General features: G+C 45.0%; 1 protein-coding gene across 2 annotated transcripts in view; it reads left to right on the top strand.

Annotated features, from left to right (window-relative positions):
- Positions 1-20,660, top strand: part of LOC140397942 (HEPACAM family member 2-like) — a 36,132-nt gene continuing 15,472 nt past the window's right edge. Inside the window, exons 1-6 of one of the 2 annotated variants that reach the window (XM_072486200.1) lie at positions 1-296; positions 1,224-1,490; positions 3,837-3,974; positions 5,763-5,810; positions 6,498-6,545; positions 7,908-7,942. In XM_072486200.1, the coding sequence (XP_072342301.1) occupies positions 110-296; positions 1,224-1,490; positions 3,837-3,974; positions 5,763-5,810; positions 6,498-6,545; positions 7,908-7,942 (723 nt within the window). In that variant the 5' untranslated portion in view covers positions 1-109. Of the gene's footprint in view, positions 369-1,223; positions 1,491-3,836; positions 3,975-5,762; positions 5,811-6,497; positions 6,546-7,907; positions 7,943-20,660 lie in introns of both variants that reach the window. The other variant, XM_072486199.1, reaches the window with a different exon arrangement.

Genomic DNA, 20,660 nt, shown 5'->3' with positions numbered 1-20,660 from the left:
GCCCTGGAAACAAAATAACTTTCTGTTATTTTAATATGTGTTGACTTCCCTTTCAGCATTTCCTGCAATCCAAGTGACTGGTTTCCTGCATCAACCTGTCTGTCTTGCAATGGGGAGTAGGAGTGAGTCGAGTTCAGTGCAAACCATCAATTGGCACAAAGGGGGCCAGACAATACTTCAGTACGACAACAATGAAACAGAATCGTCAGTAATCTTCCCCAAGTACAAGGAACGTGTGACCTACATCGCAGAAAACAACTCATTACTCATCCATCAGCTGAACCTGCAGGACGAGGGTGAATACAAGATAACCATTACACTTCAAGTGGGGATACAAAATGTGACATTCATCAACCTGACAGTGCTAGGTCAGTTTATCAAACTTTTCTGAGCAATTTTAGTTGAAGGCGAGGGAGGCCGGTTAGCATCAACATTCACAGTCCCAGATACAATTCTACTTGGTTCAAGCTCTCTATATGGGACATTGTAACTCATTTAACCGTGGGAAATCAAACCTCAGACAGCCATTAATTCCCTCATTCTGTGGTGCACTTTGGCCAAGGAAACCTTTCATTCAAATAACATCTTTTTACTCAGAATCCATGTAGTTGGTGAATAGAGAGTTGTCCCACTGCTCAAGAGCACCTCTCAATAATGAAGCAATATGTGGCATCCCCTGTGCTGGGAAGAGGCACTCCACCCAGTGATGGAGCAGAGGCATTGTGCCTTTGACTTTCCATAAAATAGAACCATAGAACCCTGCAGAAGGGGGTCATTCGCCCCATCGAGTCTGCACCGACCCTTCGAAAGAGCACCCTACCTAAGCCCACTCCCCCGCCCTATCCCCGTAACCCCACCTAACCTGCACATCTTAGGATATCGGAGGATATCCACGCAGACACGGAGAGAATGTGCAGACTCTACACAGGCAGTCACCCAAGGCCTTGGTGCTGTGACCAGGACCCTGGTGCTGTGCGGCAGCAGTGCTAACCAGTGTGCCCCCCTAATGGATCAGGGTCACCCGTTGGGATCAAGGGAAGAAATCATGGCCCTTGGTACTAAGAGTAACCGCAACACCCCAACTGGTAGCGGCTGGGATCAGCATTGAATTCCAGGCCCTCTCTTGTTCCGGTGCTTTAGCAATGCACCATTTAGTGCTTTTAACATGCCTACGCCACCATGGTGCTGCTAGTCTCCGTCTCATATGGTTTGTGCTTGTTTAGTTCCAGTTACAGAGCCCAGGATTACGGTGCAGACACAAGACCCTCCTCACCCAAAGCTGACCATGAACTGCACAGTCGACAATGGCTCCAATCCCAAATTCTCCTGGATGAAAGATAACAAAACCCTCCTGAATGACCGACAATTCCAGCTATCAACAGACCACAGCACTTTAGGAGTCATCAACCTGACCAGCTCAGTCTGTGGGACTTACATTTGCAGTGTGCAGAACCCTGGCAACAAGGTCCAAGTTCAGCAGCTGATCACCAGTAAGGATAAATAAATAACTTGTATTTATATAAACCTTTTACACCCTTTGGGACGATAGATAGACTGGTTAGATGGGCAGAAGAGTAGCAAATGGAATTTAACCATGGAAAGTGTGAGGTGATGCATATTGGGAGGACTAACAAAGCAGGAAGTATACAATGAATGGTCGGACCCCAGGAAGTACAGAGGATCAGAGGGACCCAGGAAGTTCAGAGGGACCCAGGAAGTACAGAGGATCAGAGGGACCCAGGAAGTTCAGAGGGACCCAGGAAGTACAGAGGATCAGAGGGACCCAGGAAGTTCAGAGGGACCCAGGAAGTACAGAGGATCAGAGGGACCCAGGAAGTTCAGAGGGACCCAGGAGGTACAGAGGATCAGAGGGAGCTTGGTGCGCAGGTTCACAGTTAGCTGAAGGCAGCTGGACAGGTAGCTGGGGTGGTTGTTTCCTCCTACAAGTCCCGAATGACGTGCTGTTCGGTAAATTAGACATTCTGAATTCTCCCTCTGTGTACCCGAACAGGCGCCGGAATGTGGCGACTCGGGGATTTTCACAGTAACTTCAGAGGATCAGAGGGACCCAGGAAGTTCAGAGGGACCCAGGAGGTACAGAGGATCAGAGGGAGCTTGGTATGCAGGTTCACAGATAGCTGAAGGCAGCTGGACAGGTAGATGGAGTGGTGGTTTCCTCCTACAAGTCCTGAAAGACGTGCTGTTAGATGAATTGGACATTCTGAATTCTCCCTCTGTGTACCTGAATAGGCGCCGGAATGTGGCGACTCGGGGATTTTCACAGTAACTTCATTGCAGTGTTAATGTAAACTGACTTGTGAGAATAAAGATGATTAATTATATAAGAAAGCCTATGGGATACTTGCCTTTATTAACCAAGGCAGTGAATATCAGAGCAGGGAGGTTATGCTGGAGCTGTATAAAACGCTGGTTAGACCCCAGCTGGAGTACTGTGGGCAGCTCTGGTTACCACACTGTAGATTTTATTTATAAATTTAGAGTATCCAATCCTTTTTTCCCAATTCAGGGGAAATTTAGCGTGGCCAATTCACCTACCCTGCACATCTTTGGGATGTGGGGGTGAGACCCACACAGACACGGGGAGAACTCCATAGACATAGACTTTACAGTGCAGAAGGAGGCCAGTCGGCCCATCAAGTCTGCACCGGCCCTTGGAAAGAGCAGCCCAGTCAAACCCACACCTCCGCCCCATACCCGTAACCCAGCAACCCCACCCAACCCCTTTGGACACTAAGTGCAATTTAGCATGGCCAATCCACCTACCTGCACGTCTTTGGACTCCACACGGACAGTGACCCAGAGCCTGGATCGAACCGAGGCCTTGGCGCCGTGGGGCAGCAGTGCTAACCACTGCGGCACCGCGCTGCTTGTTATATTACCTTTGGTGGTAATATGTCATTGTTCTTTGCCTTTTGATCCAGAACGGTCCGATGAGTCGATGACAAAGAAACCACCAATCATTAGATTGAATCAAAACTAATTTATTGGATAACGATTAATTAAATGAAGTTCGCAAACACTACTGAGCTATAACTAATAATAAAGTAATATTGAATCTGTCTGGCAGTAATCAATAATCTAGTAGTCACTAATAATATCCTTGTGCTAACTCTCTCTAATCTAATCTACTCCTTGTGCTGTTCTGTCTTTCTCCTTTGCTAACTACCCAGCATTCCCTGAGGTCTGATATATATGCAGAGAAATGGCGGTGCCCTCTTGTGTTTGAATCACACAGAGATGTAATAATTAACCCTTCACTAGCTTGCCTATATACATATCATTACACTGCCCAGACCATACTATAGAAATAAAGTGATTGCAATGTAGAGGGTGCAGAGGAGATTCACCAGTTTGTTTCCTGGGCGGAATCGTTCAGCTATCAAGAGAGCCTGGATAGGCTGGGGCTGTTTTTGCTGGAGCAGAGAAGGCTGAGGTGTATAAAATTATGAGTGATATAGATAGGGTGGACAGGAAGGTACTTTTCCCTTTAATGGAAGAGTCAATAACCAGGGACATAGATTTAAGGTAAGGCACATTGGTCGCTTACCAATTGTGTCCCCGAACCGGGAGGTCAAAAAGAGTCTCCAGCTGCCTGTGGAATACACAAAGTGGATTTTATTGTGTGTGCACCTGTGTGGAGTTCAAAACTCTGAGTACATCTCCCAGTCAAAGACAATTCCAACCTGTCTGCTGTGGGACTATACCCGAAGGGGACTCAACATGATGGAGTCAATGTCTTAAAAGGAGAAGAAGGTGATCAGTGGAAATTGTGAATGGGAGCAGTTTGCATCTTAGTTTGTTTCTTCTTTCCCTAGATAAACATTTCCAGGAATGTTCACAGCCGTTCCGTCCGCAACAAAGACAAGTTGTGGTTGTGATAGTAGCTGTGCTGTGTGTGATCGGTTCCATTGCGGTTTTCCTTGCAATCAAAAAATGCAAAGAGCAGCGAAGGGGTAAGGTTATTAAATATGCGAGTCCGTCACTGAGTGCCTCACAGAGATTTAACCTGAGGGTCACCACACCTCAGGCAAGTTTGAGAAGGCGGGGCAGCACGGTGGCACAGTGGTTAGCACTGCTGCCTACGGCGCTGAGGACCCGGGTTTGAATCCCGGCCCTGGGTCACTGTCCGTGTGGAGTTTGCACATTCTCCCCGTGTCTGCGTGGGTTTCGCCCCCACAACCCAAAGACATGCAGGTTAGGTGGATTGGCCACGCTAAATTGCCCCTTAATTGGAAAAAAATAAAATAATTGGGTACTCTAAATTTATAAAAATGAAATAAAACAAAAAGGTTGAGAAGGCGGGACCTTCATGAATAATCTCAGTTGGAACAGGAATTGAACCCACGCTGTTGGTGTCACTCTGCATCACGAACCAGCCGTCCAACCAACTGAGCTAACCGACCCCGTCACTGGGATTGTTAGCATTTATTATCTCTAATTGAGTAGCCTGCTAGGAAATTTTAGTTGACAGTTAAGAATCAACTACATTGCTGCAGCCACATATTCACCAGAGCAGAAACAGACGGCAGATTCCCTTTCCGAAGGGGTATTAGTGAACAGCCCCTGGAGTTTAGCGCAGAGACTGGGTTCTCCACCCTTGGTGTTTTGCCCTGTGGGACCGTGTGTGTGTGTGTGTGTGTTTGTGTGTCCCTCCCCTGGAGATTTGTCCTGTGGGACTGGCCCCGCTGCCCCTGGTGTTTTGCCCTGTGGGACTGTGTTCCACCGCCTCGATTACTGTCCTGTGAGATTGAGAAATCAGACTGTGTCACCGGTCAGGTTAAGATGCTGATTTTCACAGGGTGATTTCGGGTGTATGGGTTGGAGAAGGCAAGGTTTCGGCGATTTACCAGGAGTTGAAGGAAGAGGAGGAGGCCTCGGTGGAGGAGTTAAAGGGCAAGTCGGAGGAGGAGCTTGGAGAGGAGATAGATGAGGGTCTGTGGGCTGATGCCCTGAGTAGGGTTAATTCTTCCTCCTCTTGCGCCAGGCTCAGACTAATACAGTTCAAAGTTACTCACAGAGTGCATATGACAGGGGCGAGGTTGAGTAGGTTTTTTGGTGTGGAGGACAGATGTCGGAGGTGCTCGGGGAGTCCGGCAAACCATGCCCATATGTTCTGGGCGTGTCCGGCGCTGTATGGGTTTTGGAGGGGTTTTGCGAGGACTGTGTCCAAGGTGGTGAATGCCCAGGTCAAGCCGAGTTGGGGATTAGCATTATTTGGGGTATCGGACGAGCCAGGAGTGCAGGAGGCGAAAGAGGCCGGTATTCTGGCCTTTGCGTCCCTAGTAGCCCGGTGGAGGATTTTGCTACTATGGAAGGATGCGAAGCCCCCTAGTGTGGAAGCTTGGATCAATGACATGGCAGGGTTCATCAAGCTGGAGAGGATAAAGTTTGCCTTGCGAGGGTCTGTGCAGGGGTTCCTCGGGTGGTGGCAACAGTTCCTAGACTATCTCGCGTTGCGTTAGGAGGAGGTCAGCAGCAGCCCAGGGGAGGGGCGTGGGGGTGTGTTTCCTCTTGGGGGGGGTGTTTGGGGCAAGGTGTTTTTTTCCCCCTATTTGTGCTGGTTACTGTTATAAGGGGGGTTTCTGTACATGGGGAAATCCAACGTATAATTTCTACTTGTGTTCTTGTTGCTTTCTTTTTGTTGGGGGGGGTTGTTGTTGAAAATTTGTTGAAAAACTTGAATAAATATATTTTTTTAAAAAGATGCTGATTTTCTTACTAAATGCTCTGTTTTTGCCCAGAGTTGCACCTCAGGGAGCATCTGAGTGGGGAGGAAGATCTATTCGAAGGTAAGGAATATCCTTTCGATTTTCGTTTTGAATCTTGCTGTTGTTTCTTTAACGGTGCCATTGTGAATTTTGTTCAGACTATCTGACAGCATGTGAGGATACAATTAGTGTGTAGTAACCGGGTATGATGTCACACATTTTCGGATGGGAGGGGCTGGCACTGATACCTTTCCTGGTGGTGTTATTCCAATTTCTCTTTCCATTCCACGGTGCAGGGAGCTGAGAACAGCAGAACAGTGAGAGGCCATTCAATCACTGAAGCCTGTTCTGCTATTCACTGAGCTCCTGACTGGTCTGTATCCAAACTCCATCACCTGCCTCATGCCGGTATCCATGGATTGAGGCCAGACATTTTCTTGCAGGTGATGCTGGTTCTTACTATGCGTTAGGATGTGTGTCACAGAGATACCTGCCAACCACTCACACTTAGCACAAAGTTTAAGTGGAGCCGCAGCTGGGCCTTTGGGATACAGATGGAGCCCAGACAACTTTCCAATGGGAATGGGTTAGAATTGGAGATTGATCAGCCTCGAGTTGCTCTCTGATCCTGCCTGGTGTCTGCACCCGGCCGCGGGATCCAACCCATAGTGTACGTGCTGTAGACAGATCTCAGACTCTGCTTTAATCAGTGTTGTTAGCTATTTGATCTTATTCAAATACAATTTTCCTTCTGTTTTGGTGTGGCAGGGACCAGAGGCATCAGGAGACCGTCCCCGGAGGCTGCAGAATTCCTCGGTATGGCACAGCGACCTCCCTGTGTGTTCTGAGTCTCTTCCTAACACTTCCTTCTTACCACGCAAATAAAAAATAGACAAATATTCTATTGCACCTTTCACAGCTGCATCGTAAAGCTCTTTGCAGCTACTGACGTACTATTTGAAGATTAATCAATGTTGGAGTAAAATATATGTGGAGGCCTAATTGTGCAGTAATTTCCCACAAACAGCAATGTACTATAAACAAAATCATCTGTTTTTGTGATGTTGGTTGAGGGACGAATATTGATCAGGAAACCAAGGGGAATAGTGTCCTGGTTTTTGTTACCTTAACCTGAATGCGTAAACAAGGCATTGGTTAATATCCCATGTAAAAGAAGGATCCTCTGACAGTGCAGCACTCCCTCAGTACTGACCCTTTGACAGTACGGCACTCCCTCAGTACTGACCCTCTGACAGTGCAGCACTCCCTCAGTACTGACCCTCTGACAGTGCAGCACTCCCTCAGTACTGACTCTCTGACAGTGCGGCACTCCCTCAGTACTGACCCTCTGACAGTGCGGCACTCCCTCAGTACTGACCCTCTGACAGTGCAGCACTCCCTCAGTACTGACTCTCTGACAGCGCAGCACTCCCTCAGTACTGACCCTCTGACAGTGCAGCATTCCCTCAGCACTGACCCTCTGACAGTGCAGCACTCCCTCAGTACTGACCCTCTGAGAGTGCGACACTCCCTCAGTACTGACCCTCTGACAGTGCGGCACTCCCTCAGTACTGACCCTCTGACAGTGCAGCACTCCCTCAGTACTGACCCTCTGACAGTGCAGCACTCCCTCAGTACTGACCCTCTGACAGTGCAGCACTCCCTCAGTACTGACCCTCTGACAGTGCAGCACTCCCTCAGTACTGACCCTTTGACAGTGCAGCACTCCCTCAGTACTGACCCTCTGACAGTGCAGCACTCACTCAGTACTTACCCTCTGACAGTGCAGCACTCCCTCAGTACTGACCCTCTGACAGTGCGACACTCCCTCAGTACTGACCCTCTGACAGTGCAGCACTCCCTCAGTACTGACCCTCTGACAGTGCAGCACTCCCTCAGTACTGACCCTCTGACAGTGCAGCACTCCCTCAGTACTGACCCTCTGACAGTGCGACACTCCCTCAGTATTGCACTGAGAATGTCAGTGTGGATTTTATGTTCCAATCTCTGGAATCAGAGTCCGCAGTGCACCAACTGACACATGTTGATGACAGTGGGAGCTGAGGGTGATGACACTCAAAGGCATTTTAGTAATTTTTTGTTTTATTTGGGAAGAATGCGGTGGTCAAACTAATTTTCAATTATGAAGGAAAACTGATATTATTCTTTCGTTTGCAGAGGATGAGATCCAAAATGAAGACAGCCAAACTAATGTGAGTAGCAATAAACCAGTGTTCCATAGAGAAAAATTCCAAATTTCCCAGTTGAGATAAATCTACCTGTGTTTGTACCGAGAGCTTGGTGGAGTAATCAGCAATAGGTGGAGTAATCAGCAATAGGTGGAGTAATCAGCAATAGGTGGAGTAATCAGCAATGTGTGGAGTAATCAGCAATGGGTGGAGTAATCAGCAATGGGTGGAGTAATCAGCAAGAGGTGGAGTAATCAGCAATGGGTGGAGTAATCAGCAATGGGTGGAGTAATCAGCAATGGGTGGAGTAATCAGCAATGTGTGGAGTAATCAGCAATGGGTGGAGTAATCAGCAATGGGTGGAGTAATTAGCAATGGGTGGAGTAATCAGCAATGGGTGGAGTAATCAGCAATGGGTGGAGTAATCAGCAATGGGTGGAGTAATCAGCAATGTGTGGAGTAATCAGCAATGGGTGGAGTAATCAGCAATGGGTGGAGTAATTAGCAATGGGTGGAGTAATAAGCAATGGGTGGAGTAATCAGCAATGGGTGGAGTAAACAGCAATGTGTGGAGTAATCAGCAATGGGTGGAGTAATTAGCAATGGGTGGAGTAATAAGCAATGGGTGGAGTAATCAGCAATGGGTGGAGTAATTAGCAATGGGTGGAGTAATCAGCAATGGGTGGAGTAATCAGCAATGGGTGGAGTAATCAGCAATGGGTGTAGTAATCAGCAATGGGTGGAGTAATTAGCAATGGGTGGAGTAATAAGCAATGGGTGGAGTAATCAACAATGGGTGGAGTAATTAGCAATGGGTGGAGTAATCAGCAATGGGTGGAGTAATCAGCAATGGGTGGAGTAATTAGCAATGGGTGGAGTAATCAGCAATGGGTGGAGTAATTAGCAATGGGTGGAGTAATAAGCAATGGGTGGAGTAATCAGCAATGGGTGGAGTAATTAGCAATGGGTGGAGTAATCAGCAATGGGTGGAGTAATCAGCAATGGGTGGAGTAATCAGCAATGGGTGGAGTAATCAGCAATGGGTGGAGTAATTAGCAATGGGTGGAGTAATCAGCAATGGGTGGAGTAATCAGCAATGGGTGGAGTAATCAGCAATGGGTGGAGTAATCAGCAATGGGTGTAGTAATTAGCAATGGGTAAATCAGTGGTGTATAAATCAGCAGTGTGTGTTTGATTCAGTGGTGTATAAATCAGCAGTGTGTGTTTGATTCAGTGGTGTTTAAATCAGCAGTGTGTGTTTGATTCAGTGGTGTATAAATCAGCAGTGTGTGTTTGATTCAGTGGTGTATAAATCAGCAGTGTGTGTTTGATTCAGTGGTGTATAAATCAGCAGTTTGTGTTTGATTCAGTGGTGTATAAATCAGCAGTGTGTGTTTGATTCAGTGGTGTATAAATCAGCAGTGTGTGTTTGATTCAGTGGTGTATAAATCAGCAGTTTGTGTTTTATTCAGTGGTGTATAAATCAGCAGTGTATGTTTAATTCAGTGGTGTTTAAATCAGCAGTGTGTGTTTGATTCAGTGGTGTATAAATCAGCAGTGTGTGTTTGATTCAGTGGTGCTTAAATCAGCAGTGTGTGTTTGATTCAGTGGTGTATAAATCAGCAGTGTGTGTTTGATTCAGTGGTGTATAAATCAGCAGTTTGTGTTTGATTCAGTGGTGTTTAAATCAGCAGTGTGTGTTTGATTCAGTGGTGTATAAATCAGCAGTGTATGTTTGATTCAGTGGTGTTTAAATCAGCAGTGTGTGTTTGATTCAGTGGTGTATAAATCAGCAGTTTGTATTTGATTCAGTGGTGTATAAATCAGCAGTGTGTGTTTGATTCAGTGGTGTATAAATCAGCAGTGTGTGTTTGATTCAGTGGTGTATAAATCAGAAGTTTGTGTTTGATTCAGTGGTGTATAAATCAGCAGTGTGTGTTTGATTCAGTGGTGTATAAATCAGCAGTGTGTGTTTGATTCAGTGGTGTTTAAATCAGCAGTGTGTGTTTGATTCAGTGGTGTTTAAATCAGCAGTGTGTGTTTGATTCAGTGGTGCTTAGATCAGCAGTGTGTGTTTGATTCAGTGGTGTATAAATCAGCAGTGTGTGTTTGATTCAGTGGTGTTTAAATCAGCAGTGGGTGTTTGATTCAGTGGTGTATAAATCAGCAGTGTGTGTTTGATTCAGTGGTGTATAAATCAGCAGTGTGTGTTTGATTCAGTGGTGTATAAATCAGCAGTGTGTGTTTGATTCAGTGGTGTATAAATCAGCAGTGTGTGTTTGATTCAGTGGTGTATCAAGAACAAAGAACAAAGAAATGTACAGCACAGGAACAGGCCCTTCGGCCCTCCAAGCCCGTGCCGACCATACTGCCCGACTAAACTACAATCTTCTACACTTCCTGGGTCCGTATCCTTCTATTCCCATCCTATTCATATATTTGTCAAGATGCCCCTTAAATGTCCCTATCGTCCCTGCCTCCACTACCTCCTCCGGTAGTGAGTTCCAGGCACCCACTACCCTCTGCGTAAAAAACTTGCCTCGTACATCTACTCTAAACTTTGCCCCTCTCACCTTAAACCTATGCCCCCTAGTAATTGACCCCTCTACCCTGGGGAAAAGCCTCTGACTATCCACTCTGTCTATGCCCCTCATCATTTTGTATACCTCTATCAGGTCGCCCCTCAACCTCCTTCGTTCCAGTGAGAACAAACCGAGTTTATTCAATCGCTCCTCATAGCTTATGCCCTCCATACCAGGCAACATTCTGGTAAATCTCTTCTGCACCCTCTCTAAAGCCTCCACATCCTTCTGGTAGTGTGGCGACCAGAATTGAACACTATACTCCAAGTGTGGCCTAACTAAGGTTCTATACAGCTGCAACATGACTTGCCAATTCTTATACTCAATGCCCCGGCCAATGAAGGCAAGCATGCCGTATGCCTTCTTGACTACCTTCTCCACCTGTGTAGCCCCTTTCAGTGATCTGTGGACCTGTACTCCTAGATCTCTTTGACTTTCAATACTCTTGAGGGTTCTACCGTTCACTGTATATTCCCTACCTGCATTAGCCCTTCCAAAATGCATTACCTCACATTTGTCCAGGTTAAACTCCATCTGCCATCTCTCCGCCCAAGTCTCCAGACAATCTAAATCCTGCTGTATCCTCAGACAGTCCTCATCGCTATCCGCAATTCCACCAACCTTTGTGTCGTCTGCAAACTTACTAATCAGACCAGTTACATTTTCCTCCAAATCATTTATATATACTACAAAGAGCAAAGGTCCCAGCACTGATCCCTGTGGAACACCACTGGTCACAGCCCTCCAATTAGAAAAGCATCCCTCCATTGCTACCCTCTGCCTTCTATGGCCTAGCCAGTTCTGTATCCACCTTGCCAGTTCACCCCTGATCCCGTGTGACTTCACCTTTTGTACTAGTCTACCATGAGGGACCTTGTCAAAGGCCTTACTGAAGTCCATATAGACAACATCTACTGCCCTACCTGCATCAATCATCTTAGTGACCTCCTCGAAAAACTCTATCAAGTTAGTGAGACACGACCTCCCCTTCACAAAACCGTGCTGCCTCTCACTAATACGTCCATTTGCTTCCAAATGGGAGTAGATCCTGTCTCGAAGAATTCTCTCCAGTAATTTCCCTACCACTGAAGTAAGGCTCACCGGCCTGTAGTTCCCGGGATTATCCCTGCCACCCTTCTTAAACAGAGGAACAACATTGGCTATTCTCCAGTCCTCCGGGACATCCCCTGAAGACAGCGAGGATCCAAAGATTTCTGTCAAGGCCTCAGCAATTTCCTCTCCAGCCTCCTTCAGTATTCTGGGGTAGATCCCATCCGGCCCTGGGGACTTATCTACCTTAATATTTTTTAAGACACCCAACACCTCGTCTTTTTGGATCACAATGTGACCCAGGCTATCTACACCCCCTTCTCCAGACTCAACATCTACCAATTCCTTCTCTTTGGTGAATACTGATGCAAAGTATTCATTTAGTACCTCGCCCATTTCCTCTGGCTCCACACATAGATTCCCTTGCCTATCCTTCAGTGGGCCAACCCTTTCCCTGGCTACCCTCTTGCTTTTTATGTAAGTGTAAAAAGCCTTGGGATTTTCCTTAACCCTATTTGCCAATGACTTTTCATGACCTCTTCTAGCCCTCCTGACTCCCTGCTTAAGTTCCTTCCTACTTTCCTTATATGCCACACAGGCTTCGTCTGTTCCCAGCCTTTTAGCCCTGACAAATGCCTCCTTTTTCTTTTTGACGAGGCCTACAATATCATTCGTCATCCAAGGTTCCCGAAAATTGCCGTATTTATCTTTCTTCCTCACAGGAACATGCCTGTCCTGTATTCCTATCAACTGACACTTGAAAGCCTCCCACATGTCAGATGTTGATTTGCCCTCAAACATCCGCCCCCAATCTATGTTCTTCAGTTCCCGCCTAATATTGTTATAATTAGCCTTCCCCCAATTTAGCACATTCATCCTCGGACCACTCTTATCCTTGTCCACCAGTACTTTAAAACTTACTGAATTGTGGTCACTGTTACCGAAATGCTCCCCTACTGAAACATCTACCACCTGGCCGGGTTCATTCCCCAATACCAGGTCCAGTACCGCCTCTTCCCTAGTTGGACTGTTTACATATTGTTTTAAGAAGCCCTCCTGGATGCTCCTTACAAACTCTGCCCCGTCTAAGCCCCTGGCACTAAGTGAGTCCCAGTCAATATTGGGGAAGTTGAAGTCTCCCATCACCACAACCCTGTTGTTTTTACTCTTTTCCAAAATCTGTCTACCTATCTGCTCCTCTATCTCCCGCTGGCTGTTGGGAGGCCTGTAGTATACCCCCAACATTGTGACTGCACCCTTCTTATTCCTGATCTCTACCCATATAGCCTCACTGCCCTCTGAGGTGTCCTCTCGCTGTATAGCTGTGATACTCTCCTGAACAAGTAGCGCAACTCCGCCTCCCTTTTACATCCCCCTCTATCCCGCCTGAAACATCTAAATCCTGGAACGTTTAGCTGCCAATCCTGCCCTTCCCTCAACCAGGTCTCTGTAATGGCAACAACATCATAGTTCCAAGTAGTAATCCAAGCTCTAAGTTCATCTGCCTTACCCGTAATGCTCCTTGCATTAAAACATATGCACTTCAGGCCACCAGACCCGCTGTGTTCAGCAACTTCTCCCCGTCTGCTCTGCCTCAGAGCCACACTGTCCCTATTCCCTAGTTCTCCCTCAACGCTCTCACCTTCTGACCTATTGCTCCCGTGCCCACCCCCCTGCCATACTAGTTTAAACCCTCCCGTGTGACACTAGCAAATCTCGCGGCCAGGATATTTATGCCTCTCCGGTTTAGATGCAACCCGTCCATCTTATACAGGTCACACCTGCCCCGGAAGAGCTCCCAGTGGTCCAGATAACAGAAACCCTCCCTCCTACACCAGCTGTTTAGCCACGTGTTTGTCTGCTCTATCTTCCTATTTCTAGCCTCACTGGCACGTGGCACAGGGAGTAATCCCGAGATTACAACCCTCGAGGTCCTGTCTTTTAACTTTCTGCCTAGCTCCCTGAACTCCTGCTGCAGGACCTCATGCCCCTTCCTGCCTATGTCGTTAGTACCAATATGTACAACGACCTCTACCTGTTTGCCCTCCCCCTTCAGGATTCCCTCTACCCGTTCGGAGACATCCTGGACCCTGGCACCAGGGAGGCAACATACCATCCTGGAGTCTCTTTCACGTCCACAGAAGCGCCTATCTGTTCCCCTGACTATAGAGTCCCCTATAACTATTACTCTTCTGCGCTTTGACCCTCCCTTCTGAACTTCAGAGCCAGCCGTGGTGCCACTGCTCTGGCTGCTGCTGTTTTCCCCTGATAGGCTATCCCCCCCGACAGTATCCAAAGGGGTATATCTGTTTGAGAGGGGGACAACCACAGGGGATTCCTGCACTGACTGCCTGCCCTTTCTGGTGGTCACCCATTTCTCTGCCTGCACCTTGGGTGTGACCACACTTACATAACTGCGATCTATGACGCTTTCCGCCACCTGCATGCTCCTAAGTGCATCCAATTGCTGCTCCAACCGAACCATGCGGTCTGTGAGGAGCTGCAGTTGGGTGCACTTTCTGCAGATGAAGCCATCCGGGACGCTGGAAGCCTCCCGGACCTGCCACATCTCACAGTCAGAGCACAGCACCCCTCTAACTGACATTGCGTCAATTAATTAAAATTAAAATTTGTCTTTTTTTTATTTTTTTTATTTTTTTATAAATACTTTTTTTTTTTAAATTACAAAGTTACTGTCAACTATCTGTTTCCTAGCACTAGATTTCTAATAGAAATGCGATAGCTAACTATAATATCCTCCGATCTCTGGCTTAGATATCCTCTAAATTATAATTAAGTTATTATGTTTAATTAGTTCCCAAATACTCAGGTCACAGCTTTTCTGTGATGTCACTTCAGTTTCCCCCCGACACACACAATTTGAAAAAAAGGTATAAAAGTAAAAATCACTTGCTTACCTTCTGAGATGTTCTCAGGTTCTCTCGCTGACAGAGACTGCTCCTCCACCTCCAATCCTTGGCCTGCACAATGCTAATAATATAATAATATAATATGGCACTTACCTTACACCAATGGGTCTTATTATTAGGTTAGAGGAGGAGGGCGGGTGGGAGACACTACACGTGTAGTGTCTCGGGTTTCCTCCCCACCAGAATTTATTGGGGGGGGGGGGGGGACTTGCCAGAGGTCGAACTTCCGGTTCCCGCCGAAATCCAAAGGGCTGCTCCTGTAAAGGTAAGAGCTTTTAAACTCACTACTCACCTCCCAGAAGGCCCCTGCGCACCGCTGCCGCCGAAATCCAAAGGGCTGCTCCTGTAAAGGTAAGAGCTTTTAAACTCACTACTCACCTCCCAGAAGGCCCCTGCGCACCGCTGCCGCCGAAATCCAAAGGGCTGCTCCTGTAAAGGTAAGAGTTTTTAAACTCACTACTCACCTCCAAGAAGGCGCCTGCGCACCGCTGCCGCCGAAATCCAAAGGGCTGCTCCTGTAAAGGTAAGGTTTTTAAACTCACTACTCACCTCCAAGAAGGCCCCTGCGCACCGCTGCCGCCGAAATCCAAAGGGCTGCTCCTGTAAAGGTAAGGGTTTTTAAACTCACTACTCACCTCCAAGAAGGCCCCTGCGCACCGCTGCCGCCGAAATCCAAAGGGCTGCTCCTGTAAAGGTAAGAGTTTTTAAACTCACTACTCACCTCCAAGAAGGCCCCTGCGCACCGCTGCCGCCGAAATCCAAAGGGCTGCTCCTGTAAAGGTAAGAGTTTTTAAACTCACTACTCACCTCCAAGAAGGCCCCTGCGCACCGCTGCCGCCGAAATCCAAAGGGCTGCTCCTGTAAAGGTAAGAGCTTTTAAACTCACTACTCACCTCCCAGAAGGCCCCTGCGCACCGCTGCCGCCGAACATCAATCAGTAGTGTGTGTTTAATTCAGTGGTGCTTAAATCAGCAGTGTGTGTTTGATTCAGTGGTGTATAAATCAGCAGTGTGTGTTTGATTCAGTGGTGTATAAATCAGCAGTGTGTGTTTGATTCAGTGGTGTATAACTCAGCAGTGTGTGTTTGATTCAGTGGTGTATAAATCAGCAGTGTGTGTTTGATTCATTGGTGTATAAATCAGTAGTGTGTGTTTGATTCAGTGGTGTATAAATCAGCAGTGTGTGTTTAATTCAGTGGTGCTTAAATCAGCAGTGTGTGTTTGATTCAGTGGTGTATAAATCAGCAGTGTGTGTTTGATTCAGTGGTGTATAAATCAGCAGTGTGTGTTTGATTCAGTGGTGTATAACTCAGCAGTGTGTGTTTGATTCAGTGGTGTATAAATCAGCAGTGTGTGTTTGATTCATTGGTGTATAAATCAGTAGTGTGTGTTTGATTCAGTGGTGTATAAATCAGTAGTGTGTGTTTGATTCAGTGGTGTATAAATCTGCAGTGTGTGTTTGATTCATTGGTGTATAAATCAGCAGTGTGTGTTTGACTCAGTGGTGTATAAATCAGCAGTGTGTGTTTGATTCATTGGTGTATAAATCAGTAGTGTGTGTTTGATTCAGTGGTGTTTAAATCAGCAGTGTGTGTTTGATTCATTGGTGTATAAATCAGCAGTGTGTGTTTGATTCAGTGGTGTATAAATCAGCAGTGTGTGTTTGATTCAGTGGTGCTTAAATCAGCAGTGTGTGTTTGATTCAGTGGTGTATAAATCAGCAGTGTGTGTTTGATTCATTGGTGTATAAATCAGCAGTGTGTGTTTGATTCAGTGGTGTATAAATCAGCAGTGTGTGTTTGATTCATTGGTGTATAAATCAGCAGTGTGTGTTTGATTCAGTGGTGTATAAATCAGCAGTGTGTGTTTGATCCAGTGGTGCTTAGATCAGCAGTGTGTGTTTGATTCAGTGGTGTATAAATCAGCAGTGTGTGTTTGATTCAGTGGTGTATAAATCAGCAGTGTGTGTTTGATTCAGTGGTGTATAAATCAGCAGTGTGTGTTTGATTCAGTGGTGTATAAATCAGCAGTGTGTGTTTGATTCAGTGGTGTTTATATCAGCAGTGTGTGTTTATTTCAGTGGTGTATAAATCAGCAGTGTGTGTTTGATTCAGTGGTGTATAAATCAGCAGTGTGTGTTTGATTCAGTGGTGTATAAATCAGCAGTGCGTGTTTCATTCAGTGGTGTATAAATCAGCAGTGTGTGTTTGATTCAGTGGTGTATAAATCAGCAGTGTGTGTTTGATTCAGTAGTGTATAAATCAGCAGTGTGTGTTTAATTCAGTGGTGCTTAAATCAGCAGTGTGTGTTTGATTCAGTGGTGTATAAATCAGCAGTGTGTGTTTGATTCAGTGGTGTATAAATCAGCAGTGTGTGTTTGATTCAGTGGTGTATAACTCAGCAGTGTGTGTTTGATTCAGTGGTGTATAAATCAGCAGTGTGTGTTTGATTCATTGGTGTATAAATCAGTAGTGTGTGTTTGATTCAGTGGTGTATAAATCAGTAGTGTGTGTTTGATTCAGTGGTGTATAAATCTGCAGTGTGTGTTTGATTCATTGGTGTATAAATCAGCAGTGTGTGTTTGACTCAGTGGTGTATAAATCAGCAGTGTGTGTTTGATTCATTGGTGTATAAATCAGTAGTGTGTGTTTGATTCAGTGGTGTATAAATCAGCAGTGTGTGTTTGATTCATTGGTGTATAAATCAGCAGTGTGTGTTTGATTCAGTGGTGTATAAATCAGCAGTGTGTGTTTGATTCAGTGGTGCTTAAATCAGCAGTGTGTGTTTGATTCAGTGGTGTATAAATCAGCAGTGTGTGTTTGATTCATTGGTGTATAAATCAGCAGTGTGTGTTTGATTCAGTGGTGTATAAATCAGCAGTGTGTGTTTGATTCATTGGTGTATAAATCAGCAGTGTGTGTTTGATTCAGTGGTGTATAAATCAGCAGTGTGTGTTTGATCCAGTGGTGCTTAGATCAGCAGTGTGTGTTTGATTCAGTGGTGTATAAATCAGCAGTGTGTGTTTGATTCAGTGGTGTATAAATCAGCAGTGTGTGTTTGATTCAGTGGTGTATAAATCAGCAGTGTGTGTTTGATTCAGTGGTGTATAAATCAGCAGTGTGTGTTTGATTCAGTGGTGTTTATATCAGCAGTGTGTGTTTATTTCAGTGGTGTATAAATCAGCAGTGTGTGTTTGATTCAGTGGTGTATAAATCAGCAGTGTGTGTTTGATTCAGTGGTGTATAAATCAGCAGTGCGTGTTTGATTCAGTGGTGTATAAATCAGCAGTGTGTGTTTGATTCAGTGGTGTTTAAATCAGCAGAGTGTGTTTGATTCAGTGGTGTATAAATCAGCAGTGTGTGTTTGATTCAGTGGTGTATAAATCAGCAGTGTGTGTTTGATTCAGTGGTGTTTAAATCAGCAGTGTGTGTTTGATTCAGTGGTGCTTAGATCAGCAGTGTGTGTTTGATTCATTGGTGTATAAATCAGCAGTGTGTGTTTGATTCAGTGGTGTATAAATCAGCAGTGTGTGTTTGATTCAGTGGTGCTTAAATCAGCAGTGTGTGTTTGATTCATTGGTGTATAAATTAGCAGTGTGTGTTTGATTCAGTGGTGTATAAATCAGCAGTGTGTGTTTGATTCAGTGGTGTTTAAATCAGCAGTGTGTGTTTGATTCAGTGGTGTTCAAATCAGCAGTGTGTGTTTGATTCAGTGGTGTTTAAATCAGCAGTGTGTGTTTGATTCAGTGGTGTATAAACCAGCAGTGTATGTTTAATTCAGTGGTGTATAAATCAGCAGTGTGTGTTTGATTCGTTGGTGTATAAATCAGATGTGTGTGTTTGATTCAGTGGTGTTTAAATCAGCAGTGTGTGTTTGATTCATTGGTGTATAAATCAGTAGTGTGTGTTTGATTCAGTGGTGTATAAATCAGCAGTGTGTGTTTGATTCATTGGTGTATAAATCAGCAGTGTGTGTTTGATTCAGTGGTGTATAAATCAGCACTGTGTGTTTGATTCAGTGGTGCTTATATCAGCAGTGTGTGTTTGATTCATTGGTGTATAAATCAGCAGTGTGTGTTTGATTCATTGGTGTATAAATCAGCAGTGTGTGTTTGATTCAGTGGTGTATAAATCAGCAGTGTGTGTTTGATTCATTGGTGTATAAATCAGCAGTGTGTGTTTGATTCAGTGGTGTATAAATCAGCAGTGTGTGTTTGATCCAGTGGTGCTTAGATCAGCAGTGTGTGTTTGATTCAGTGGTGTATAAATCAGCAGTGTGTGTTGGATTCAGTGGTGTATAAATCAGCAGTGTGTGTTTGATTCAGTGGTGTATAAATCAGCAGTGTGTGTTTGATTCAGTGGTGTATAAATCAGCAGTGTGTGTTTGATTCAGTGGTGTTTATATCAGCAGTGTGTGTTTATTTCAGTGGTGTATAAATCAGCAGTGTGTGTTTGATTCAGTGGTGCATAAATCAGCAGTGTGTGTTTGATTCAGTGGTGTATAAATCAGCAGTGCGTGTTTGATTCAGTGGTGTATAAATCAGCAGTGTGTGTTTGATTCAGTGGTGTTTAAATCAGCAGAGTGTGTTTGATTCAGTGGTGTATAAATCAGCAGTGTGTGTTTGATTCAGTGGTGTATAAATCAGCAGTGTGTGTTTGATTCAGTGGTGTTTAAATCAGCAGTGTGTGTTTGATTCAGTGGTGCTTAGATCAGCAGTGTGTGTTTGATTCATTGGTGTATAAATCAGCAGTGTGTGTTTGATTCAGTGGTGTATAAATCAGCAGTGTGTGTTTGATTCAGTGGTGCTTAAATCAGCAGTGTGTGTTTGATTCATTGGTGTATAAATTAGCAGTGTGTGTTTGATTCAGTGGTGTATAAATCAGCAGTGTGTGTTTGATTCAGTGGTGTTTAAATCAGCAGTGTGTGTTTGATTCAGTGGTGTTTAAATCAGCAGTGTGTGTTTGATTCAGTGGTGTTTAAATCAGCAGTGTGTGTTTGATTCAGTGGTGTATAAACCAGCAGTGTATGTTCAATTCAGTGGTGTATAAATCAGCAGTGTGTGTTTGATTCATTGGTGTATAAATCAGAAGTGTGTGTTTGATTCAGTGGTGTTTAAATCAGCAGTGTGTGTTTGATTCAGTGGTGTATAAATCAGCAGTGTGTGTTTGATTCAGTGGTGTTTAAATCAGCAGTGTGTGTTTGATTCAGTGGTGTATAAATCAGCAGTGTGTGTTTGATTCAGTGGTGTATAAATCAGCAGTGTGTGTTTGATTCATTGGTGTATAAATCAGAAGTGTGTGTTTGATTCAGTGGTGTTTAAATCAGCAGTGTGTGTTTGATTCAGTGGTGTATAAATCAGCAGTGTGTGTTTGATTTAGTGGTGTTTAAATCAGCAGTGTGTGTTTGATTCAGTGGTGTATAAATCAGCAGTGTGTGTTTGATTCAGTGGTGTTTAAATCAGCAGTGTGTGTTTGATTCAGTGGTGTATAAATCAGCAGTGTGTCTTAGATTCAGTGGTGTATAAATCAGCAGTGTGTTTTTGATTCAGTGGTGTATAAATCAGCAGTGTGTGTTTGATTCAGTGGTGTATAAATCAGCAGTGTGTGTTTGATTCAGTGGTGTATAAATCAGCAGTGTGTGTTTGATTCAGTGGTGCTTAAATCAGCAGTGTGTGTTTGATTCATTGGTGTATAAATTAGCAGTGTGTGTTTGATTCAGTGGTGTATAAATCAGCAGTGTGTGTTTGATTCAGTGGTGTTTAAATCAGCAGTGTGTGTTTGATTCAGTGGTGTTTAAATCAGCAGTGTGTGTTTGATTCAGTGGTGTTTAAATCAGCAGTGTGTGTTTGATTCAGTGGTGTATAAACCAGCAGTGTATGTTTAATTCAGTGGTGTATAAATCAGCAGTGTGTGTTTGATTCATTGGTGTATAAATCAGCAGTGTGTGTTTGATTCAGTGGCGTTTAAATCAGCAGTGTGTGTTTGATTCAGTGGTGTATAAATCAGCAGTGTGTGTTTGATTCAGTGGTGTTTAAATCAGCAGTGTGTGTTTGATTCAGTGGTGTATAAATCAGCAGTGTGTGTTTGATTCAGTGGTGTATAAATCAGCAGTGTGTGTTTGATTCAGTGGTGTATAAATCAGCAGTGTGTGTTTGATTCAGTGGTGTATAAATCAGCAGTGT

Source organism: Scyliorhinus torazame, chromosome 21 (assembly GCF_047496885.1).
Source record: "Scyliorhinus torazame isolate Kashiwa2021f chromosome 21, sScyTor2.1, whole genome shotgun sequence".
NCBI lineage: Eukaryota > Metazoa > Chordata > Chondrichthyes > Carcharhiniformes > Scyliorhinidae > Scyliorhinus > Scyliorhinus torazame.
This window is presented reverse-complemented; position numbering and strand designations above follow the sequence as displayed.